Consider the following 25,804-nt stretch of genomic DNA (forward strand, 5'->3'; position numbering starts at 1 on the left):
TGAGAAAGAAATGGAGAAGAGATTCGGTAGAAATATTACTGGGCTGGATAGAAGGGCCAACATAGAAAAAGGGGAGAGGACAGTGCAGATAAAATGGAAGGGAGGGAATCATCACCAAAATTATTCAAGAAAAGATCCTATACATGAAAGACATGAATGATTGCATTGGAAAAACCCAGTGGCCGTTCACAATGGGTGGAAATAAATCCATGCCAGTTTCAGAATTCTAAGACAAAGAAGATTCCACAAATTTATAGAGTTAGAAGGCATATACTTACAAAGGATCATGAAGCAGAATGGTTTAGGACTCATCAAAACAAAAGTGGCAGCTGGAATTACAGACTTCTAACCTAGGATCTTGTAGTCAGCCAAACTACCAATGAAATGTGATGACAAAATACATCTTCTTATATTTGAATTCTCAAAAGAAATAGCCTATAAACTATTACTCAGAAACCTACTGAAGGATGTATTTGACCAAAGTGAGAGAGAAAGCCAAAAAGGAGGAAGACATGAAATTCAAGATGGGAAATCCAGCATCGAGAGAGGTAAAGGCAATTCCCAAGGTGAAGAGGAAGGGAAGGGATTTCTTAGATGATAGCCATATGCTAGTCAGGAAGGCAGTCCAGAATGAAGCACTGTAACTCCAGATACAGATGTGTTGCGAGCCTTCTGTATGATACATTCTTGTGCCTGATGATAATGGGTAGTTTGTCCCCAGAATCTTATCTGTACTTAGTTTATAGGGACTATGTGCTGATGAAATTCTTGCTCTCTCCTGTGTACCCTGCTACCTGGATAACCAAAGACGTTCATTTCACCCCACAGAAGAATTTTGCTTTGAACTACTGCTGAGAGCTGAAGATTGGCCCTGGTAAGTAAGCTTAGAAGGAGAAAATGGAGAGTACTCTACTCCCACTGGTCATATTCTGTCACATCTCAGCTCCTGACCCACACTGATACGCTGTCAGATGCCTTCACTGTGTTGAGCCCTGTTAACTGGGACTCATTCTTGCCTCCCCTAAATGGGGTTATGATAAACTCTTTGAAAAGCTGAAGACATCATCTTCTCAGAGATGTTCATCAAACAATGACAATAATACTTTTTCCATGCACAGCCAGGTTTATGCTTTCCTGATGGTTTTTAAATTATTTTTTCATTGATTTATATACAAATACTTATCGTTAAAATAAGAAAATATTTGAGAAAATCTATTCTTGTCATTCACCATATTAAAAAATAAAGGAGAAAAATATGTGAAGATAGCAATAGATTTAGAAAAAGCATTCTATAAAATTCAACACCTATTTACAATCTAAAAACAAAATAAATCCCTTTATAAATGACTAATAGAAGGGAACTTCTTAACCCGTAAACTCTACAGCATCTAACACATTTAGGCATGAAATGTTAAAAGAAATTTCTCTTCAAAATGGAGACTAAAACAGGAGTATATATTATCACCACTTCTATTCAACATTTTACTGGTTGAAGCCCTGTCCAACATAGTATTTGCAAATGACATGATCGTGTACAGAAAATGTCATAGGACACGTACCAAAAAACTGGAAGCAGTAAGTTGGAATTCAACAAGGTCATGAAATTCAGATGAATATTCAAAAATCCTATTTCTATGTACTAGCAGTGGAACAATTGAGAAGTGAAATTTCAAAAGTACAATTTCCAGTAGCATCAAAAAGCATCAGATGTTTAGGAACTAAATTTAGCAACAGTATGCAAGACCTGCGTATGGGAAACTACAGTGAACAGTTTTTTGCTGAGAGAAATTAAATAAGATCTAAATAAATGGAGAGATGCACCATTTTCATGGATTAGAAAACTCAATATTATTAAGATGTCTGTTCTCCCCAGCTGATCTATAGGTTTAATCAATCATAATCAAAATCTCTACAGGATTTTTGGTAAAAATTGAGAATCTGATTCTGAAATTTGCATGGGAATGCAAAGAATCTAGAAGAACCAAAACAGTTTTAAAAAAGAACAAAGTTAGAGGACTTACGCTTCTTGATTTGCTCTGTGTTACACTAATCAAGACAATGTGGTATTGGTGGTAAGAATAAAATACAGATCAATAAAACATCCAAATATAGACCACTCATCAATACTGACCTGATGTTAAGTAAACATCCAAAGGTAATTCTTTTGGAGAAAGGATACTCTTTTCAATAAATTGTGTTGAAACAACTGTATATTCTCATTTTAAAAAGTGAACTTAAGGGCACCTGGGTGGCTCAGTTGGGTAAGCATCCTACTTCGGCTCAGGTCATGGTCTCACAGTACATGGGTTTGAGCCCCACCTCAGGCTCTGTGCTGACAGCTCAGAGTCTGGAGCCTGCTTCAGAGTCTGTCTCCCTCTCTCTCACTCTCTGCGCCCCCCCCCCCCCGCTTGGGTTCTCTCTCTTTGAAAAATAAACATTTAATAAATAAATGAATTTAAACTCATGCCATTATAAAAATTTCTAGAATTGAATCATATCCCTAAATATTAAAGCTAAAATTATAAAACTTCCAGAAGAAAGTGTAGAAGTTTTTGCAGCCTTTGGTTAGGTGAAGTTATTATATAGGACACAAAAAGCTATAATGAAAAAAATTTGTAAGTTGAACTTTATCAAAATAACAAATTTTTATTCTTCAAAAGACATTGTTAAGAAAATGAGAGGCAGGGGTGCCTGGATGGCTCAGTCGGTTAAACATCTTAATCTTGATTTTTGCTCAGGTCATGATCTCATGGTTTGTGAGTTTGAGCCCCATTTCAGGCTCTGAGCTGACAGGGTGGAGCCTGCTTGGGATTCTCTCTCTCCCTCTCTCTCTTTCTCTGCCCCTTGCCTATGCGTGCACATTTGCTCACTCTCTCTCCCTCTCTCTCAAGATAAATAAACTTAAAATAGTAATAATAAAATAAAATGAAAGGCAAATCACAAACTTGGAGAAAATACAACATACATATATCCAACAAAGGACTTAACGTCTAGAATATATAAAGAAGTGTTGCAGTTAAAAAAAGAACTCTTAGAACTCAAGAAAGCAAATACTTTTTTTAAATAGGAAAAGATTCAACAAACACTGTATTGAAGAAGATAATATGGATGGCAAATAGCATATAAGATGTTCAATAACATTAGTCACTAGGGAAATGCAAATCAAAACCACGATGAGATACCACTAACACCTACAAAGAACAACTAAAAGGAAACAAACAAAAACCGATGTTATACCAAGTGTTGGTGAGGATGTAGAACTAAAAACATACACTGCTGGTGGGAATATAAAATGATACACACTTAGGAAAACAGTTTAACAGTGCCTTAAAAAGTGTAACATTCACCTGCCATTCAGTACAGGTGTTCCTCTCCTAGCTTTTTACTGAAGAGAAATGAAAACATATGTTCATACAAAAACTTACTTGTCAATGTTCGTAGCTATTTTATGATAGAAAAAAACTGGAAACAACATAAATGTCCACCAACATTCGGACGGACAAACGAATTGTGGCTTATCCATACAATGGAATACTACTCAGCAATAAAAGGAAATGAAGTAGTGATACACATAACAACATGGATGAATTTCAAAATAATTATGCCAAGTGAAAGAAGCCATACAGTGAAGATCTACTGTATTATTCCCTTTACATAACATTCTAAAATATGCAAACTATGCTTTTGGAGATGGTGGATATGTTTGTTATCTTGATTGTAGTGTAACTTTCATGGGTATATACAGATGTACTGATCAAATGTACACTTGAAATATATTCAGTTTAATGTAAACCAGTGATACCTCATTGAAGCTGTAAAAAATATATAAGCTATTGTTCTTGTTTTGGGTAACTCACCAAGCTTCAGTTTTCTCATCAGTGATGTGCAAAGAATAATACCTGCTTCACAGGGTTTATTTGAAGATTTTACTCATATGCTTGTGTATCTAATTTACTATGGTGCCTACCTGACACATAGCAAGTAACTCAGTCAATGTTAATTCTGTTCCAGCATCCCCCTGCCTCTTCCAGAGGACTGATACAGTCCGTCAGATTACTTTCTTGAAGCACATAGCAATCAAATGGCACATTCTTTCTCATTTTTTTTAATAGCTAAATCTAGTCTGCAAATGTATTAGAGAATTTAATAGATAGGTTTGCTTTTAAATTTTTTTTTTCAACATTTATTTATTTTTGGGACAGAGAGAGACAGAGCATGAACGGGGGAGGGGCAGAGAGAGAGGGAGACACAGAATCGGAAACAGGCTCAGGCTCCAGGCTCTGAGCCATCAGCCCAGAGCCTGACGCGGGGCTCGAACTCACGGACCGCGAGATCGTGACCTGGCTGAAGTCGGACGCTTAACCGACTGCGCCACCCAGGCGCCCCTAGGTTTGCTTTTAATACTAACAAAAACCTTTCCTTCTCGGGGCACCTAGGTGGCTCTGTTGGTTGAGTGTCCAGCTTCGGTTCAGGTCATGATCTCATGGTTTGTGGGTTCAAGCCCCGCATAGGGCTCGCTGCTGTCAGTGCAGAGCCTGCTTCCGATCTTCCGTCTCCCTCTCTCTCTGCCCCTCCCCCGCTTGTGCTCTCTCACTATCAAAAATAAACATTAGAAAAACCCCCCAAAACCAAAAAACCTTTCCTTCTCGTGAAAGTGATGGCTTCAAGCTCTGATGATGACAGGAGTTGACACAATTTCATTTTGCTTTCCCTTTTTTTCCCCACAGGGTTTATCCATGGCTCAGAGGACTAGGTTATACATCCTTGGGCATATTTTTATTGGGATTTCTGTTATGGAACATAGATAACATATTTTGTGATTCACTGAGGTAAGATGTGCATCTTTTTCAATCTTTGAGAAATATTTTTAGAAACAGTCTATAAGCAGAGAATTTCATAGGCATATAGAATTATTAGTGCCACTAAGTGAATTTTTGCCATTGTTGAATTTAAAAAGTATGTACAGCACAATAAGGTTAAATTCTGAGAACACTTTTTTAATTAACCTAAAAATTTGGACCCAAGACTATTTCATAACATCTGTAGGGATTTTTTTGTGTGCACATCACAGAGCTATAGAGTTAATCAGATGTTAATTAGGCCTTTGAAATCTGCCTAATCTGTGTTGAAAGTGTTGAAGAAATAAGAATGATTTGTAAGAAGCATGGGATATATATGTGTATAATTTTGTACCTTAATATACTTAAAGTTCTTTTCTAAGGCAAACATTCCTTTTACCATCTTGTCAGCTATTTGTATTGACTAAAGTTTGAATTTTGGGTCTCTGGATCCTAGTCTGTCATTAAGATACTATATTTCTGGGCCTCAGTTTCCATAAAGTGAACATGTTAAATAGGTTTAAACTAGCGGGTCCTTCCAATTCAAAATTCTGTGCCCTAAAGTTTTGCATAAACACATATATTGAATAGCACCAGGGAGAGGCAATTAGCAAAATTCAGACTGTGAGAAATCTATAGGATGAATACCTGGTTTCTGCAGCATCAGTTGCAGAGGGGGCAAAAAAGGGAGGAGAGACATATAGATTAAAAGAGACCTAAGAGATTTACGGTATCAACCAAATACAATGGTTGACTTGTTTTGAATCTTGATTTAAGCAGACAAACTGTAAAAAAAAAAAAAAAATTCTAAACTTACAAGACAGTTGGAAGTTTGATCAGTAATTGAATATTTGGTGATATTAAGAGATTAATGTTAATATTTTATATGTGAAAATAGTATTATGGTTAAGTTTTAAAGAGCTTTTAATCTTTTAGAGACACATACTAAAATATTTAGAGTTAAAATACAATATCTGGGATTTGCTTCAAAATATAGAAGGGGAGAAGCAGATGAGAGTTTAGATGATTGGCTGTTAGTTACAAGTATTGAAGCTGGATAATGGGTACATTATTATTTTGCCTATTGTTGCACATGTTTGAAATTTTCCATAAAATAATAAAACTAATAAAAAGTTAAATAAGTAAATTTAGATTTTAAATGTATATAAATAAACAAGTAATATACCTAGCTTAGAAAACTAAGGTCTGGGGGCGCCTGGGTGGTGCAGTCGGTTAAGCGTCCGACTTCAGCCAGGTCACGATCTCGCGGTCCGTGAGTTCGAGCCCCGCGTCAGGCTCTGGGCTGATGGCTCGGAGCCTGGAGCCTGTTTCCCATTCTGTGTCTCCCTCTCTCTCTGCCCCTCCCCCGTTCATGCTCTGTCTCTCTCTATCCCAAAAATAAATAAAACGTTGAAAAAAAAAAAAAAGAAAACTAAGGTCTGAGTGAGTAGTTCTGAATCAGTAATATACATCAGAAGCCCTATTAGAGCATTTACACTGCTGAGATAAGTCATCATCTTCTGGGTGAAAGCCACCAAAAAATAAAGTAAGATCTTAGAGATGGTAATTGTCTCAAAAATTTATGGGCTATCTAGAAAAATAGTTTGGTGTTTAACATTGATTTTCTCCCTTCTAATAATGAGAATGTTAATATGGTACACACTTAATCAAAAGATCTAGAATCTGAGACTCAGCTGTGCCACTTGGCTGAGTGATTTAGGCAACTTGGTCTCTGAATTTTAGTTCCTCATCTGTAGAGCAAAGCTAATAATAGCTACCTCAATGTCTCACCTAAGTAGTGAAATAATATTTACAAAAGCACTTCATAGACTGTACAGTGCTCATCTAAGACGACGGTTGTATGTAGGCCAAGGAAAAGCATGTGTCTGGTTTCTTGACTGAATAGCTAAGTAGACTAATGTTTCCCAAATTGTGTTCCAGGAAACACTAGTTCCATAAAATGTTAGTAAGATACTACATTACGAAAGGGTTCTGTGCATTAGTTCATTACCTGAAAAAAAATGAAAATAAACTCTTACAGTTATGATAGCCTTTATTCTGTTAATATATACTGCAGTTTCCAAGAGGGCAATAAACTATGTACCATTTCCCCCATTTTTTTTGAACACAGCATCATTTCTTCATGGAACTTCTGCTAGGAATGCTGTTCCTCAAAACACACTTTGGAAAACAATGTGGCGGACTACAGCAGACTTAAGGAAATTAAATAATTGCCATGTTTGAGAGTCACATTTCAAAATGTTCATAGGCTGTCAGCATTAGTTGCTAACTATTAAAAAAAAAAAAAAGATAATAACATGGTGATTTCTTCCCTCCACTTTTCACAGGAACTTTCGAAAGAAGATGCCACCTATCATAGGTGTTGCCACACAGTTTCATGCATGGTGGCATATTTTAACTGGCCTTGGTTCTTATCTTCACATCCTTTTCAGGTAGGAAATAGAGACTGTTTTAGCATAGTGTTGAAGTATTTATTCTCTTACTCTTCAAAAAGAATGGTGTAGATATAAAAAGACAAAATCAGGAACTTATGTTCCAGCTTTGCCTCTGCCACTGGATGACCTTAGGCAAGTCCCTTCCTCTCTCTCAAGCTTAGTTTTCTCATCCTTAAATTAAAATTTTTTTTCATGTTTATTTACATATTTTGAGGGAGATAGAGCATGGCGCATGGGCAAGCGGGAAAGGAGCAGAGAGTGGGGTCAAGAGACTCCCAAGCAGGCTCCACACTGTCAACACAGAGCCTGATGCAGGGCCGGATCTCATGAACCGTGAGGTCATGACCTGAGCCAAAATGAAGAGTCAGACACTTAACCAACTGAGCCACCCAGGCGCTCCAAGTTTTCTTACCCTTAAAAGTGAGATAGTTGTACTAACTCACCTTGACATATGATCTACATTTTAGAGCAAGTAGGATATAAACATTTCCATTTCATGTCGATCAACATATCTTTGTTTGTAGAGAACAAACTTAGAGGGGAAAAAGCAGCCAGATCCCCTGAGTAGGAGCCTGGGAAAGTATGAGTATCAGAAGTCCCCAGCTTAATTTGTCTCCTTCCCTGAAATAAGTTGGTGGCCATTTCTCTTCCCCTGCTCCCCTATCAAATGATTGTTGGAGGTCAATCATTTATAACAAAAATGAAGTTAGAATTCTCTCTGATCACCCTATTCAAATAATACCTCCATATCACTTTGTCTCCCCTTACCAGGCCTCATTGTTCTTCGAAGCATTTATAAGCAGTTATATATATTTACTTGTTTGCCTCCCCCAGCTAGATGTTAAGTTCCTTGAGAGCGGAGACTTTATCTTACTCACTGCTACCCTCTCAAATGCTTAGAACAATACCTTTCAGATAGCAAGCACTCAGTATATATTGTTAAATAATTGAATGAATGAGTGTGTATCTATTGGTCTCTTTACTGGGGGTCAGACTATGTTTAATTTCAAATTCTTATTAAGAGTTGAGATAGCTGAAATAATTCTAGAAAGGGGAAGAAAATCTTCCTTTGAATCAATGTGAAAATTTGTAGAAAACCTGCAAAATAACATCTGCATCTCACCTCTCTGGAGATCAACTTATTTAGGTATCCTGAATTATCTAAAATATATCTACTAGTAGTAGCCACCTAGGTGGCTTAGTCAGTTAAGCATCTGACTTCTGCTCAGGTCATGGTCTCATGGTCCATGAGTTCAACCCCCATGTCGGGCTCTGTGCTGACAGCTCAGAGCCTGGAGCCTGCTTTCAATTCTGTCTCCCTCTCTCTGCCCCTCCCCCGCTCACACACACGCACATGCTTGCTCTCTCTCTCTCTCTCTCTCTCTCTCAAAAACAAACATTAAAAAAATGTTTTTTTAACGTAACTACCTGTGAATTATAGAAAAGGAACTTCTGGACAGCTAAATAAGAATCATTGAATTAATGCTGTGAAGAGCTCAAGGTTATTAATCATGGAAGAGCTCTTAAACTTTGGCTGTAAGTATATTTATTTTACATTTTGCCACTTGTTACTACATTGATTATTTGGATTCTCAGCTCGTAGCACATTAAAAATATCCAATTTAAAATGGAAGGGATAGGAAATGTATGGTAAATCGATAGGTGCTAGAAAAAGAGAAGAATAACTGTAGAATGAGCCTGAGAATTAAAACTTAGCACCTTAACACTGCCCTTGGGACTACGCAAGGACATTACTGCAGTGTAATATAGTATAGTAGTAAATTTCTATAATAAATACTGAAGAGGAGGTGAAAGCATACTTATCATATTGTTTTTTCCTTTTACACCTTCCCCTTTCCACCTCCCTTTCACTTTCTCCTTCTCTACTCCTGGTATGGAAAACCAGGGTAATGAGGGGGAAGAAGTGCTGTGCAGAGATGGCAGCATTCAGTGTCCTAGGAATGAGGAAAAAGGAGTCGGTGGTAGCAGCCTGCTGAGCTTCCAAGAAAACATGGTGGTGACGGGGAAGTGGCAGCTGTGTGGGGCAAGGAAGCAGAGTGATGAGGGGAAGTGATGTGGTGGGGTGGGTGGAGGAGGCGGCTGGAGTTAGGAAATGGGTTACACTGAACAAGTAAATCAATTAATTAAACATTAAGTAAATATATTGAGGATAACAAAAGCCTGATTTCTCCACTCTCTCAGAAGGGATTTACAAATACTGAAAGAGGGAAAGCTAGAAAGAACCTTGAGGGGGTTAGATTGGAATTAAAAGTATTAGTATGAACTCAGGAGTATGTGACACACACATGTTCACACAGATATGGAACAAGTTGGATGTGTATGTGTTGTATAGATTATAAATATATATGTATACATATGTTTACACATACATGCATTGCCTAGCTCTGTGAACCCTGTGAAGGCTGAAAGGCAAGCAAGCTTTGGCCTGTTAATAAACCTGAGGTAGTTTGAATGTTAAAATTAAATAGCGAGAGTTTCAAGTTACACCCACCGAATAAAATGAGAATCTGTGAGTACATACGAATATGAATGAACGAGAAGGGAAAGCTCTTCCTTACAAAAAAATGCTAACTAACAAATGTAGAAGGAGCAACGGACACGAACGATCACCATTTGGCAACTATCTTAGGGATAGTTGATAGGTATAAGTTATCAATGGATGTTCTGGCTGACAAGTGGGAGTAGGATGAGGAACACATATTTGTGTAATTTAGAATATCTCCCCATGAAATACTAATACAAAGGGGAAAATGGTTACTTTACAGTGAAGAAAATTGGTAGCAGCCACCTTGACCGTGCATTTAAGTTAACATCACCCATGATGGAGCAAGTCATTAGAGTATGTCTCCTGATACAAGGCACTGAAATGAGCTCAGGTCATTTCTGTAGTGTCCCTGCCAAAAAAGCCTGGCTTGGGTCTGGGTATGAGGAAATATTGCTGGGCCTATGATGCAGGTCCTTCTACAGAATGAAAGTCTTATACTTTGTAAGACTGTCAAGTTTGTGAGACAAAGAAAGACTGAAGAACTGTTCTAGCTATAAAAAGATTTTTAAGACATGAAAACTAAATGCAATTCATGTTTGTGTACAGCAACCTGGATCAGAAAGGAAGAAAGAAATTATTGGGACAATCAGCAAAATTGGAATGAATTCTTGAGTTGGATGTTAGCCTTGTATTAATGTTAATTTCCTGACTGGGAGGGTTGTATTATAATTTAGGAGACCGTCCTTGTTTTATGGTGGTACACATTAGGATATTTAGGTGATGGGCATCATGTCATACAGCGACTCTATAGGATATGTTTATACACTTGATCATAGGTGCATTTGTGTGTGTGTGTGTGTGTGTGTGTGTGTGTGTGTGTGTGTGTAAAACAAATGTGGTTAAATGATAGCAATTGGGTCATCTGGGAGAAGGGGATACAGGAATTCTTCAGACCAATCTTGCAACTTTCCTAGAAGTTTGAAGCTATTTTTAAATTTAAAAAATTAAAAAAGAGGAAGGCCTCCTTTTGAGATATTTGTAGTATAAATAAGCCAAGAGAAAACTGATCATTTAACTGGTAATCAAAAAATGCCTTCTAAAACAGTAGGTTATCCATTTTTGTGAATAAAAATACATATATGGACTAAATATACATATATGCTTATAAATGCTTACTGTCTTTGTAAGGGTATGTTAACCAGTAGGTACCAGCAGTTATCTCTGGGCCGCAGGTCACAGCTAGGAGACAGACCCTCTTTTTCCTGTTTACTCTTTAGTACTGTTCAGATTTTTCACCAAATGATTGTATTACCTTTTTAAAAACTATCATTTAGTGGTGCCCAGGTGGTTCTGTCGGCTAAGCATCCGACTTCGGCTCATGTCATGATCTCACAGATCGTGAGTTCGAGCCCCACATCAGGCTCTGTGCTGACAGCTCAGAGCCCGGAGCCTGCTTAGGATTCTGTGTCTCCCTCTCTCTCTGCTCCTCCCCCCCCTCCTTGTGCACACTCTCTCTCAAAAATAAATAAACATTAAAAAGTTTTTTAAAAGAAAAAATAATAATTTAAAAATAAAGCAATGATATATATATACATATATATGCATATATGTGTGTGTGTGTGTATATATATATATATATGTGTGTGTGCATATATATATATGTGTGTGTGTGTGTGTGTGTGTGTATATATATATATATATATATATATATTTAATGTTTATTGTATATTTGAGAGAGAAATAGGCTCCAGACTCTGAGCTGTCAGCACAGACCCCAGCGCAGGGCTCAAACTCATGACCCGTGAGATCATGACCTGAGCTGAAGTCGGACACTTAACCGACTGAGCCACCCGGGCACCCCAACAATGAAGATATTTTTTATATCTGTTAAGTGAGCTCTATAGTATTTTGAAATTCCCTCCTGTATTCTTCAGTTGCAGTCAAATGACATGATCATGTATTACTTGTCAGTGTAAACTGATGTAACCCATTTGGAAAGGAATTCAACACTGTATGTGTTTGTGAAAATAAAATATTTATTTTATATTTTTTATCCCAGGTATTCTATTCCTTAGAACTTATCCTAAAGAAATAACCCAGAAAAATGAAAATGTGTGTGTAAACCCAAATATGTTTATCACAGTGTTACTTAATTAGCAAAGCAACAATAATAGTAGAAGAAAAATAAAACACACTATCCAATAAGGTAGAATTTTAAAGTAAATTATAGTATATCTTTTATTCAGCTATTTAAAATTATAAATATGAGGGGCGCCTGGGTGGCTCAGTCGGTTAAGCAGCCGACTTCGGCTCACGTCATGATCTCACAGCCCGTGAGTTCGAGCCCCACGTCGGGCTCTGTGCTGACCGCTCAGAGCCTGGAGCCTGTTTCGGATTCTGTGTCTCCCTCTCTCTGACCCTCCCCTGTTCATGCTCTGTCTCTCTCTGTCTCAAAAATAAATAAATGTTAAAAAAATTTTTTTTAATTATAAATATGAAAATTCTATAGCAACATAGAAAGATATTAGGATTACTTGGATTTTTAAGTGAAACAAACTAAAATCATATATAGGTAATTATTAACCGTGTGTAAAAGTTAATTTGTGTGGGGACAAAGGTTAAAGTAAATACAGAAAAAAAGGAAGCATTTTGACTGTATTTGGTGGCAGGTTTTGACTTTTTTTTGTTTTGTTTTACGTTAATGTTAAAATGTTTTACTTTGACTTTTTTTTTTAAGTTTATTTATTTATTTTGAGAGAGAGAGAGAGAGCAGGGGAGGGCAGGGGCAGAGAGAGGGAGAGAGAAAGAATTTTAAGCAGGCTCCATGCTGTCAGTGTAGAGCCCAATGCGGAGCTCGAACTCACAAACCATGAGATCATGACCTGAGCCAAAATCAAGAGTTGGATGTTCAACCAACTGAGCCACCCAGGCATCCCTACTTTGATTTTTTTTTTTTTAAGGAGGCAGGGAAGATAGAATATGTTTTAGACATATTTCATCCTAAATAACTAAAATAAAATAAGTGTGGATATTTATTTTTGAGAGAGAGAGAGAAAAAAAACAGGCAGAGGAAGGTGAGAGAGAGAGGGAGGAAGACACAGAATCCGAAGCAGGCTCCAGGCTCTGAGCTGTCAGCACAGAGGCCGACGCGGGGCTCGAACTCACGGAGCCATGAGATCATCACCTGAGCCGAAGTCAGACACTTGACCAGCTGAGCCACCCAGGTGCCCCAAGACTGTATACAGCAAGTAAATAATGTGGCTCAACATTGTTACACAGTTATAAAGTGATGGAGCAACCATTTGAGCTCAGATATTTTTACTTCACTGTGTCAACTCTTTGAAATAAACACATGTACAGTAGTCTTAAAGGGCACACGTGTTATATTATTACATTCTCAAATCATCCCTCTGAAATATTATTTGCATGCTTCATTCGATGACATAGCCATAGAATCAAAATTTCCATAACTGAGGCTTAAATATCCAAACTTCTTGGGGCACCGGGGTGGCTCAGTCTGTTGAGCACAACCACTCTTGATTTCGGCTCAGGTCATGATCCCAGGGTTGTGGGATTAAGTTCTGCATTGGGCTCCACACTGAGCATGGAACCTGCTTAAGATTCTCTCTCTCCTCCTTGGACCCTCTCCCCACTCATGCTCTCTCTACAAAAATTTAAAATTAAAAAAAAAAAATCCAATCTCATTTTCAGCTGTTACTTATTTTAGATATTTCAAAAAAAATTTTAATGTTTATTTATTTTTGCGAGAGACAGAGCATGAGCTGGGGAGGGACAGAGAGAGACACAGAATCCGAAGCAGGCTCCAGGCTCTGAAATGACAGCACAGAGTCCAACATGGGGCTCGAACTCACGGACTGCAAGATCATGACCTGAGCTGATGTCCAATGCTTAACTGACTGAGCCACCCAGGCACCCCCAGATGTTACTTATTTTATTTTATTTTTTTTTAATTTTTTTTTCAACGTTTTTTATTTATTTTTGGGACAGAGAGAGACAGAGCATGAACGGGGGAGGGGCAGAGAGAGAGGGAGACACAGAATTGGAAACAGGCTCCAGGCTCCGAGCCACCAGCCCAGAGCCCGACGCGGGGCTCGAACTCACGGAGCGCGAGATCGTGACCTGGCTGAAGTTGGACGCTTAACCGACTGCGCCACCCAGGCGCCCCATTTATTTTAAAGGCTACTATGAGGAAGGCTTTCTGTTACCTTCCTGATTATTTCATACCTGTATTGTAATCCTCTTAGAGCTGATATAACCACTTCCAAAATATTCTGAGAATACTCTCCTTTAATCCTGGCTACCATATATCTTCAGAGATGAAGCTGGCAATTATGATATGAATCATCAAGCATGAGCTGAATGCTCCCTGCTAAACTACAAACATCTTGAGGTCACAGTCTGAGAGTGATCATTTCTCTGTCTTCCTTAGTATCTTGCCAAGTGTTCTGCATAGAGTAGGTGCTCGAAAAAAATGGTTGCTAAATGAACAAAAGAATCTACCAATGTTGCTTTTTCTTTGTAGGTACAGAGGCACTATGGTTAAATTTGTCAGTAAGCCAGTTTGCATGAATTCAATATTAATCTGAAGAGCTTTTCCCCCTCCCCTTTTCTTTCAGTTTGTATACAAGAACTCTTTACCTGAAATACAGGCCAAAAGTGAAGGTATGCTCCCTTCCTAGGGGTGTGTGTGCGTGCGTGCGTGCATGTTGGGGCAGGGGAGGGTATTGAGAGGATGGGACAGAGATGGGAGAAGCGAGTGGGTGGAAAGGTAGTAGAGAGAGTACAGGCTTTGGAACCAGATGCCCTTGAATCTTAGGTCTTCCACGTACTGCTCTATGACCTTGGGCACGTCTGTTGTCTCTAAGCCTTAGTTTTTTTCAACAATAAAATGGAGCTGTTAATAGCTACATTACAGAGTGTTTTAAAGATCTGAGATGATTTCAGTGCCCTGCACCCTGCCTGACAAAGTAGAAACTTCAGCCATTTAAATAAGTTAAATAAAAGTCCTTTCTGAGATCTGGTGCAAGTCGGAAAAGAATATGCTGGACTCAGGCTACTCAGGACAGTTGGTAGCAAACCTATGAAACACTGAAGCACTGTAGTAATAGCACATAGGTTCTTTTTTCAGGGGTAACATGGAACAGTTACTTTCTTTCATTCTGTCCTAACTTGTTTCCAAACAGTTTCTCTTCGGAATCTGGCCAGTGATCCTGTTTGAGCCTCTCAGGAAGCACTGATGAATTATTCCAGGAAAACAAACAAAGCATCTACCATAGGCCTGGCCAAATGAATAAGGAAATCCTTAAAGATCTACACATTCAAATATATCATGACCATCACAGCAAAGGAGTGACTTTCTAACTAATGCTGCCAGTCACACAGAGAATAAGGAATAGTCTTGTTGGATGTTGAGCTCGCGTCTTTATCTCATTTGTCCCTTCTCCTCCTCACCCTCACCCTAAGATGTTTAAAAAGAAACAGACATGATGTGTGTATATATAGTTGAATGCTGGAAAAATGAGGCTCTTCTTAACAGGTTAACAGTTTGTGCTGATCATAGGAAATTTAACCTTTTTCCCTTTTTTGACAAGGGTTGCATGTAAATTATACTTTGCTTAATATTTGATTAAATGATCCAAACAGTCAGCTAAGTTTTGGCAAAACCCCATGCCCAGATGGCCAGCTGTGGAGCTGGCCGTGTCAGCCTTGATTTGTGTTCTTGTCGTAGTAACCTCATGAATGGTTTTCCAAGGTGAAAAAGAGCTATCTGTGGGATTCTGGTAGTTCCTCACGGTCTGCCCTTGTGCTAGTCAGCATGTCATAAGCAAGCTCCAGCTGGCCACTCGGTTCCCTACTTGCCATACCCCAGATTTGCAGTGGGTTCTGGGGTGTCTGTGTGTGGCCACCGCCAATCGGAGTTGAGTGGGTCACCTTGTAAGAGTTTGCAAAGACCACAAGGACACCTGTGGGATGTTGTGCCTCCAGGCTGTTAGTTAAAGGTGGTTTCTCTGTTTTCTTTGATCTTTGCAGATCTTTAAGTTGTCACTGGTTTTATGGCTAGGCAAACATGATTGGTGGTCTGGCCTGCCAATATTCCACCCTCTTGACGGAACTTATTTGAAGTTACCAGTGAATGTTGTTTGTTACACTCTTTTTAAACTATGCCATATTTTCCAGTTTTCAGAGGGGCCTTGGTTATGCCCAGGGAAATGTATCAGGTTAACTAGAGCTAAAATGATCAGGATCCTATTTACATAAAGCTTATTAGAATGCCTGCCCCTTCATTTGTTGAAGGAAATAGATACAAGAGTTGAGAATGGCTCTCACTTACTTGAACGAACTCCCCAAAATTAAAATACTAAAAAATGGCGGTGAAATATCATCACAAAGCAGCTAGTTCTGATTTGGGTTCAGATGTGTAACAAATTGAATTACATTTCACAAACATAACACCGATCTGGAGTAAAACCTTATTTGACCCCTTTGCCTGAGGTATCACTGTATTGGTAGCTCTGTACCACTTGGCATTTTTGCGACTTTATTATAAAGCCCAGATTGTTTTTACCGCGTGGTGACATTGACCCAGATTAAATCCTGAAGCTACAGCTTCAAAAGGAAAATCATTTTTTTCTTCTGCAAAGGTATAAAAACACTCCTGTCATTTTCCCAGTATCCAGCAAGTCGCCTTCGTACAAATTTAAAACCAGTACAGATTTTGTTGTTCTTCACCTTCTGGCCTTAGTTTTAGTCCAAGAACTGTTTTCCTTACCAAAGCATGCCAACACGCCATTAGGCATAAACTTCTGCCTACTTTTATGATCCTCCAGCAAGAAAAGCACTTGCCAAAATAAATCTAAAGAACTTTGGTTGTGCCTTAAGAAAACCTAAAACTAAGCAGTTCTAATACACAGCCCGTAAGACTGTTCTTTTGCCATAAGATTCTGACTTCTGGCTACATTTCATGTGCAGCTACCTAGGCTATCAGCCATCTTACATTTTTCAAATAGGTTCATTTGCTTCACACCATTGTCTTTTGTACTTTTCACTCAAGCTACGCTTCTGTGTAAAGAACCTATGTATGGCAACAAAGGCACAGCCTTCTTGATAGCACAGCCAGGCGCAGGGAGACTGAGGCTGTGCATATCACAGACAAGGTGTGGAGAGCCCCCACTGATACCCAAGCCCTTTCCAGCAGTTTGCTGAACGAACAGTTCAGCCACCACCCCCTGTAGTCACTTGCTGAATGAAGTTGTCCAGCACCTCTGTGGAGGCTTAAGCACAGGCACCACTGGGTGACTTGTAACGCTGTGGCCACTTGTTCAGAGACCCTTGTCTCTGCTGTGAAAACAGCTGGCATGGAAGCAGAAAGCATTTTAGAAGTGTTGAGCAGAAAGCAGAGACTGAATCCAGGCTCTAACTCTCCCAAGTTCGCCTGTGCCCCACATACGGCTCTCTTTCTAGCAGCCGAACTATTAGCACACTCAAGACTTCTTTTCTGTGCCCTAGCGAGTATTATGGAAATACTGCTGACCTTCAGGGTATTGCTAAATCAACTTTATTTGAATGGCTTTATTTTTCCCTTCTAGGATTCCAGGTAGGCATTGTAGGGTTGGGTTCCCTTTACTTCCTTGGCAGACTTCCTAAACTAGAGTATACAAAAACCGATTTCCTGCTGAGCAAACATATCTGATGTGAAAGGTGCTCCTCTGTGAGCCCTGTAGCAAATTACATTTTAGAAAATACTAGTATCTTATGAGGATATGAAAGCAGCAGTTGGCCTGTGTATCTTAATATCCTGCCATTTTCACTCCAGAAAATTGAAAGCAATTTGACTTTTTTTCAAGGAAAAACTAAATGAAAGGTGGTTGTCCTAATCTGGTTGGTCACTCCACCCACCCCTCCCCACCGTGGTGCTTTCATGAAAACATTGCCAACACCTGAAGTGATCTCTTTTATCTTTGCGATATTGTATAAATTGATGATTGGGGATAAATTGATGACAAACATTTATTTTTGATTAATTTACAAATGAGAACCTCAAGTAGTGTATTTGGTTTAGTAGAATCAGATAAAATATTATGGTTTACCCTAAATGCCCAGTTTCCAGGACCATTAAACTAGTCTTTCCTTACACTAAGAATGTTTTACTTATACTGATGAAGTTTTGGGGTGATGGTGGGGTAGTCTAGAGCCGACAAGAAAGAATTCTTGAAGACGCCTTTGGTGCAAAGGTGATTTTATTAAAACAAGGAGACAGGACCCATGGGCAGGAAGAGCTTCATGGGGTCATAATAGGTAACTCATTACATACCCTCAGGTTGGGAGGGGGTCAGGGATAGAGTAAGCCTCTAAGGAATTTTGGAAGCAAGGTTTCCAGGATCTTGAGGGGCTAGCTGTTGCTAGGGAAATGCCACTTATTACCACTTAATAAACCCTCAGTCATGAGACCCTTTAGATGTATATCGAGGGCCCATAAACTTGGAGTATGATCTCCAGCGTATATCTTGGGAGAGTTGAGATAAAGGAAGTTGACTTATAGGATCCTCGAGGTTGGGATAATGTTAAGCCAAGGTTGTCTGTCTTTTGCCCCCAGCAAAGTGTCATCCTTGAGGCAGCTGAGCTAGAGGGAGGTCACTCTGCTGGTCTCAAGGACTTGTCAGTGGGCTGTAGGCAGTAAGGGAATTTAATTTTTCATGTGCCTTAGTTTCCCACGTTACCATGGCAAGCATTTAAACCCCTTTCCTTTGTTCTTGGGTAGCCAGGAGTATCCGAGGACTATCACACATTCCACCTGGTGGGGGGAGGGGGGTGGTGTGCCAGCCTGTATTTTGCCCTCAGCTTGCCTCGTGCTCCCCCATCAATACTAAAGATAAAGAGGTCAGAGTCAAAATCAAGAGACCAAAAACTTTGCATGAAAATCTTTACATGCCAAAAAAAAAAAAAAACCCAAAAAACTATATTCTATTTAAGATTTGATTTTTAATAATCTCTACACCCAACATGAGGCTCAAACACAACCCCAAGATCAAGAGTCACATGCTCTACTGACTGAGCCAACCAGGCGCCCCAAAACTAAGTTCTGTTTTAATGCCTACTCCTTCAGAATTTAGCCAGTGCCCCTTAAAGTGTAATAATTTAGTTTTAAGGTTTTCTTATGAGTTGTATGGGTTCCATATTACTTTGCTCTTGAAAAGAAAAAAGAATCATGTGTTGCAAAGTTTTAATAGTTTTAACTCTCAGTTGCACGTTTACATGGCAAAAGAAATTATTATAACCCTGTGGTTTATGATGTGCTACTGGATAAATATTTATATAAAACTGATGTTTCAAAGAGAGTCAGTTATAATTGGAACTTGCAAACTGTGTGGCAATTTGCAGATCTACCTCTGTTTTACATTTTGCCTCTTATCAGTGCCATAATGTAATTAGTTTGATTGCATGAGTTTGTCTTGTTTTTCAGTGTCTAAAGTTACAGCTTACTTACTGTGCTGTAAACATTTGAAAATAATGACTAAAATTTGGCTAAAAGTAGTTAAACGCCTTTGTAGCGAGGGCTATAAAATGAAAAAAAAAATAGTCATGGCCCATCTGAATGGAAAACTTCAATGCTGTTTTTTAAACTCTTGCACTTCAAGAATAAGGAAACTTTTAAATGTCTAATTGTAGTTGCTAGATGAGAAATTGCCAGTTTTGCTGGGGTTCCTGTGAGCATGCTGCTGGACTTAACAATGTCTCCTGGTGGGGAGGAAAAATCTCTCCTTTACCCTCTTAGATTCAGTAGTTGAGGGCCTGTGAATTAAACTGACAAATGAGAGATGAGCAAGAGAAAATGTAGATTTTTATTCACATGACACAGAGCATTCAGAGAAAGGTGGGGCCGGAGGCAGGATCTGGGGCTTATGTACCATCTTAACAAGGGGAGCGGAGGGAAAGAGAGGGCACTGAGGGGAAAACAAATGATTTTCAGAATGGATAAACGGGCCCTTAGGAGAATAGATGGGAGATTGGATAGTTTTGTGACAATGTCTGCTCATTTGTGATGCCAGAGTCAAAACTACAACAGTTGAGTTCTTTGGGGGAGGTTCTGCTTTTAGGCAGATAAAAAGGGAGTTCAGGGAAAAAAGCCTCTTCCTATATCTGTTGATTCTCAAATGCCGTTAGCACAAAATAATTGTTATGCCACAGTGGTACGTCCCCCCTCCCCACATCTAAGACTTCCTGTATTTCCCCTAAGACTTCCCAAGATGTGTCAAGGGCCAGAAGCTGAGATGGTGGCTGTGGAGAGAAGATTCAGGTTAGAAGTTGGGAGGTAGGAGATCTGCAAAGGGAAAGAAGGCATAGATTCATGGAGAAAGAAAAGGAAAAACAAAAATTAGTAGTTGGAGCAGATTATGAACTCAGTTTGAGTGCAGAGGACAGGCAGTCAAAAGGATTTCTAAACACTGGTCTTGAAGCGTCTTTATTTTTTTTTTTTATTTTAAAATTTTCTTTTTTTTTTTTTGAACGTTTATTTATTTTTGGGACAGAGAGAGACAGAGCATGAACGGGGGAGGGGCAGAGAGAGAGGGAGACACAGAATTGGAAACAGGCTCCAGGCTCTGAGCCATCAGCCCAGAGCCTGACGCGGGGCTCGAACTCACAGACCGCGAGATCGTGACCTGGCTGAAGTCGGACGCTTAACCGACTGCGCCACCCAGGCGCCCCTTGAAGTGTCTTTAAAAGGCAGAGTCAGAATGGTAGTGGCAGTCTCACAGTCATGGGTATTTCCTGCAGCTCAGACGACCGTGTTCTGGTGAACTTCCTGAGTGGCCCAAACCGTTGTGATAAATCCTTTGAAGTTCCCTTCAGCTTGCAGGGCTTAAGGAAATGGGCACCTATCGGTGCCGAATCAGGAGGGTGGAAGAAAATTGGAAAAGTTATTTACTGACAAAATACACAAGGTGGCATGATCCAGCTTACAAAGAGGTGAAAATAGCTCAAAGAGAATGAACAGGACTAGAATCTGATAATCCACAATGGTGGGTTATAGTTTTCCATTGAAACCTAAAATTACCCCCATTTTCATCAAAGATAATCAAGGTAAGACTGTTTTTGTTTGTAGCAAGTCTAGTCTTATCAAATTTGACCTGGTTGTAAGTGTAGCAAGAGTAGTAATTGATGTCATAGTCCTTTTTAAGTTTGTTTGGCTGGAACTTTTATTAGGAATCTCAGATTGGACTTTTAAAAGCCTCAAAGCTAGGGGTGCCTGGGTGGCTCAGGTTATCTCACAGTCTTCAGTTCAGGTTGTCTCACAGTTCGTGGGTTCGAGCCCTGCGTCAGGCTTGGTGCTAACAGCTCAGAGCCTGGAGCCTGCTTCGGGTTGTGTCCCCCTCTCTCTCTGCCCCTCCCCTGCTCATGCTCTGTCTCTCAACAATAAAGTCAACATTAAAAAAATAAAAGCCTCAAGGCTGGGAGAACTCACCATCAGACTTCACTACAGATTTGGGTGAATTCCTTCTCAGGATCCCCAAAATATCCTAAATTTCTGGGCCTGCCAGGAAGTACCCTTCCTTACTCACCTGGAAGGCGGGGAATCCTGTAAGCCAGGCAGGTTGTCCAGGAAGGCTTTATAAGCTCTGGCTCCTTAAAGTCCACCTTAGTTCTTAAAACTGGTCATCTCTGATTCTATGCACACCATTCTCAAATATGACATTCCAGTCAAAGCCTAATATAACCAGTGTTTCAAATTGTCTCTTGTTATAAAGAGAGCAAATTCTTACTGAACATTCAAATACTGCCATGAAAATAACATTCAGTAAGAGTTTCCAAACTCTGGACGGATGAGGCAGGGAGAAAAGATAAATGTTTGTTTTTGTTTACAAAGACGTAATCTACTGAACTGCTGTGTGGTATATAGATCATTTAACAGAAAGGGTTTCTGAAACCAAAAAAAAAAAAAAAAAAAGAAAAGAAAAACATTAAAGAACCAGCAATATTCTAAGCAAAGGTCACAGAAGGAATCATAATCATTCTTTATCAGTGTACTCAGTTTCACGTGATAACTTCAGGTGTTTCTTGATTTGGGATTAGCAGTTTTATGAATCCACAAGCTTTTCTATTTGTTCTAGAAACCATTTGTCCAGGGATATGATCTTAAAATTACCTAAATAATGACATCAGAAGCCTGTACCCCCAAGTACCTATTGTAGTCTTTACCATGGGTCCGTGAGACAGTCTTTTTTTGTAAAACAATATCTGTGAGTGACAAAAGGCTTTAAATGGCCATGGTTAAAGATTTGATAAAGAGTTCTTTATAATGTAGTTGACAAGGAAATGTAGTCGTCCCCGTAACATTCACTTTAGATAACTGGAGGTGTGACTAATCACTTTCTACCAAGACATTGACAAATTTCCAACAATCCAAGAAACTTTTTCCTTTCAGGAGGGAATTTCAACATCTAGTTTTGCATCCATATACTATTGGGCTCATTTCTTAAAAAAAAAAATTAAAAATAAATGCATTCAATCAGCCAGTTTACCCACATGAATAAGATATTCCCCGCTTTTTTTTTTTTTTCTCTCCTCCACTCCTGCCCCCTTCTGTAGACCCTTTACAGCTTTCTATGCCCATGCGGGATTTTGTCCTTTCCTCTTCCTTCCTCATTCTGGAACAGCCTTTTTACAACCTCTGTGCAACTACTGTAGGATAAAATTGCTTTCCTTTTTTTCTTAACAAAACACATCTTTCATACCTTTCAGGCCTTTCGAGATGCGTCCCTTCTTTATTGTTTCTAGTACTCTCACTTACATATATTGATTAGCATTCTTAGCCCCTAATAACCTTAATTTCCAGTGAAAATGAGGAAGTTGACAGTTGTGAACTACCACATATCAGCATTCTGTAATTTAGCACATTTATGAATGTACCACTTCAACTTCCAGAGGTAGCTGCTTCTTTATAATACAATTTATTTTTTTTAAGCTTTTATTTTATTTACTTTGAGAGTGAGAGCAGGAAAGGGGCAGAGAGAGGGAGAGAGAGAATCCCAAGCAGGCTCTGCACTGTCAGCACAGAGCCTGACATGGGTCTCGAGCCCATGAACTGTGAGATCGTGACCTGAGCCGAAATCAAGAGTCGGATGCTCAACCAACTGAGCCACCCAGGTGACACTCTATGGTACAGTTTCTTTTTTTTTTTCAACGTTTATTTATTTTGGGGACAGAGAGAGACAGAGCATGAACGGGGGAGGGGCAGAGAGAGAGGGAGACACAGAATCAGAAGCAGGCTCCAGGCTCTGAGCCATCAGCCCAGAGCCTGACGCGGGGCTCGAACTCACGGACCGCGAGATCGTGACCTGGCTGAAGTCGGAGGCTTAACCGACTGTGCCACCCAGGCGCCCCTGGTACAGTTTCTTAATGTGGTGAAAGAACATGTTTATTAACAGGTCCAAAACATCTTTGGTCTTTCCGTAAAAATAAGTCAAAGGTAGATAAACTTATGTTTTGTAATTAACGTTTTAGTATTTTATTTGGAACTGACCTACACTCAGAAGCAGACAACTGCTTCACTTGAATTCAAACTGAAGACACAACTCTGGCTTCGGAGCACAAACTTTGACGTTAGATACTAAACCCTTGACACCCTTGAGGGGAAAGTGGAAACTGTGAGGGATAGCCAGTCCCATCAAGCAACAATTCTTTCCCTGACAGGCGATCAGAGCTGCTAAGAAGACCGATCACTGAGGAAATGAAGCAGTATTATTAGCTACAGGATTTCTGCCGTTGCAGACGCACCACTTGGCCGTTTGCAATACCGACCCCATTTTTAATTCACTTTAAATAGTGAATTGAATTATTTCACATTAATGAATTCATTCACATTAAATGTGAATGTTATTTCACAAGGCCTTCATTTATCATTAAATCCAGCAAATGACTGCTTGTTTTGATTGGCAGAAAATGATCACGAGAATATTTCCTACTACAAAACCCTAGAAACTCAGAAAATTCAACCACCGGTCTGCAGGTGGCCTACAATCGCCCCCCTCTACTTAGCCCAGCCAGCAGCTGTTGGTATTCTAGCACCAACCACAGGTCACACTTTGCTCACGGTTCCTTTTCACCCCTTCTCAACAAGACCTGCTTCACTGCTTTAGAGTGCAACGTTGATACTTGAACTAGATTTCGTCACTGGTAATTTGAATATTCACAAAATTATCATAGAAGAAGCTTTATTTGAGACTTCTGGCAAAGCCAGATCTGCAGAACATCGCTTTTGCATTGAGTTGGCCCAAGTAACTAAGGTTGCAGCAGAGCACATTTATTAGACAAATCTTTAAGCACATAAATTTGGTTCACTGCAGATAGTCATCCTGAGATCATCTGCACCTAAAACAAAATGTTTTATGAGACCATTTTGCTCTAGACCAGGGATTGGCAAACTATAGCCCACAGACCCATCCAGTCTGCGGTTGTATGGCCTGCAAGGTAAGAATGATTTTTACATTTTGACGGTGTTATTTAAACATAGAAAAAGAAAAAGAATAAGCGACAGAGAGGTGTGTGGCCTGCAATGCCTCGAATATTCACGATCTGGTTCTGGGATTTTGCCCTCTTCTCTAGGCCTTCAGCAAACGAACTCCATAACGGAAGTACAGTACTTCCCTCCACACTTCTCTGCCAGATGATTGGTGTATTTGTCAGCAGGAAAATATGTTCTGCACTTAAGACCTCTCTCACTTCTTTGTTGAATGTAGTAATAGCATTTGTGTTTAAATATTGACACTCTGACACCATTTCTTCATATCAGTTTTACTAGATTGTCAACAGCCTGCTGCAAAGTGCCTAAACCTTTGGGGAAAAAATTACGTGATTTTGTTTTCTTTACGAAGGAAATTCCATTCCATACTGTAAAATCCAACAATGCTAGGTGCATAGTCATGGGTACTTCTTTTTTTTTTTTTTTCTTTCTAAAAGAAAAAGTTCAAAGTCCTTTCCACAATTAGTCCTTGTTTCTTTTTGCCTTTTCTTTTTAGAGCTGAATTATTTAATAGCAATTAACAAGTGAGTCCATTTTAATAGGTATTGCCAATTTCTGTTGAATGTACTGATCAGGCATTGTTTACTGTCCAGCATTTCCCTACTTGTAATATTTCTGAGTCATTAATGTGACCAACAGATAAACTGTTCAAGCTAATGTAAAGGTTCCTGGTTTCATTTTGGTGCAAATGTCTGTTCTACTAGCAATTATTTAATAACCATAGGTTGTACTGAGTCTATACAAGGAACTAACCATTTTCAGGTGATCTCAGATCTGCTCCTTCACTTTCTCCATTTGATTTGCCTGTGCCGCAATCATTTTTCTAGACGATAGTAGAACTATGTATTTTTATCTAATCTGCTATAATCTAGGCTATATTTCATTAATTACCTCTCTATAGGTGAAAGTATTAAAAATAATACTGTTTTGAATAAGACTTCTGGTAATGTTTTATCCCTGGTTTATATTACTGTACACCATTTATATAAAGGTAGGGCCACCATGTTGTACAGTTTGTGCACTGCACAAGGCAGGCACTTGAAGGAGGGGGGTTAGTGGAAGCTGAAATCTAACCTGTGCTCAGCTTGTCATGGTATGTGCCTTGGTAGGATTGTATCTTGGGACACCTTTTTCCGATTTCTAGGTGAAATGATCTGTATAGGCTAGCAGCAGTCCTGTTCGTGGGAAGGATCTTTATCATTAGTTTTGAACTATATTGAAGTACCTTTCTACTCCAAGCCTGGGTGATTTGCAAAGCAAAAGCTAGTAACTTTTCAATAAAGCATTTATGATCTATAAATGCACAGCATTCTCAACTTTAGGAGCTCTAGAGTAAACACGTGAACCTTCCAGCTTCACACAACAAGGAGGAACAGGGCAGAAACAGAAAAAAACGTACTACATGAGCCATCATATGCCTATGGCTTCTGTCTTTGGCAATGGCTAAAGTGCCATCTGCAAGATG

The 25,804-nt window shown here is 39.3% G+C and overlaps 1 protein-coding gene across 3 annotated transcripts in view; it reads left to right on the forward strand.

Annotated features, from left to right (window-relative positions):
- The window catches only part of ACER3 (alkaline ceramidase 3), a 169,620-nt gene extending 151,666 nt beyond the window's left edge, over nucleotides 1-17,954 (forward strand). For all 3 annotated transcript variants that reach the window (XM_040489434.1, XM_040489435.1, XM_040489436.1), the window contains 4 exons: nucleotides 4,728-4,829; nucleotides 7,187-7,291; nucleotides 14,438-14,483; nucleotides 15,005-17,954. In XM_040489434.1, coding sequence (XP_040345368.1) covers nucleotides 4,728-4,829; nucleotides 7,187-7,291; nucleotides 14,438-14,483; nucleotides 15,005-15,058 — 307 coding nt within the window. In that variant the 3' untranslated portion in view covers nucleotides 15,059-17,954. The remainder of the gene's footprint in view (nucleotides 1-4,727; nucleotides 4,830-7,186; nucleotides 7,292-14,437; nucleotides 14,484-15,004) is intronic.
- Nucleotides 17,955-25,804: the final 7,850 nt, after the last annotated feature.

This window comes from Herpailurus yagouaroundi, unplaced genomic scaffold (genome assembly GCF_014898765.1).
Source record: "Herpailurus yagouaroundi ecotype Mexico unplaced genomic scaffold, PumYag 180, whole genome shotgun sequence".
In the NCBI taxonomy this organism is placed as follows: Eukaryota; Metazoa; Chordata; class Mammalia; order Carnivora; family Felidae; genus Herpailurus; species Herpailurus yagouaroundi.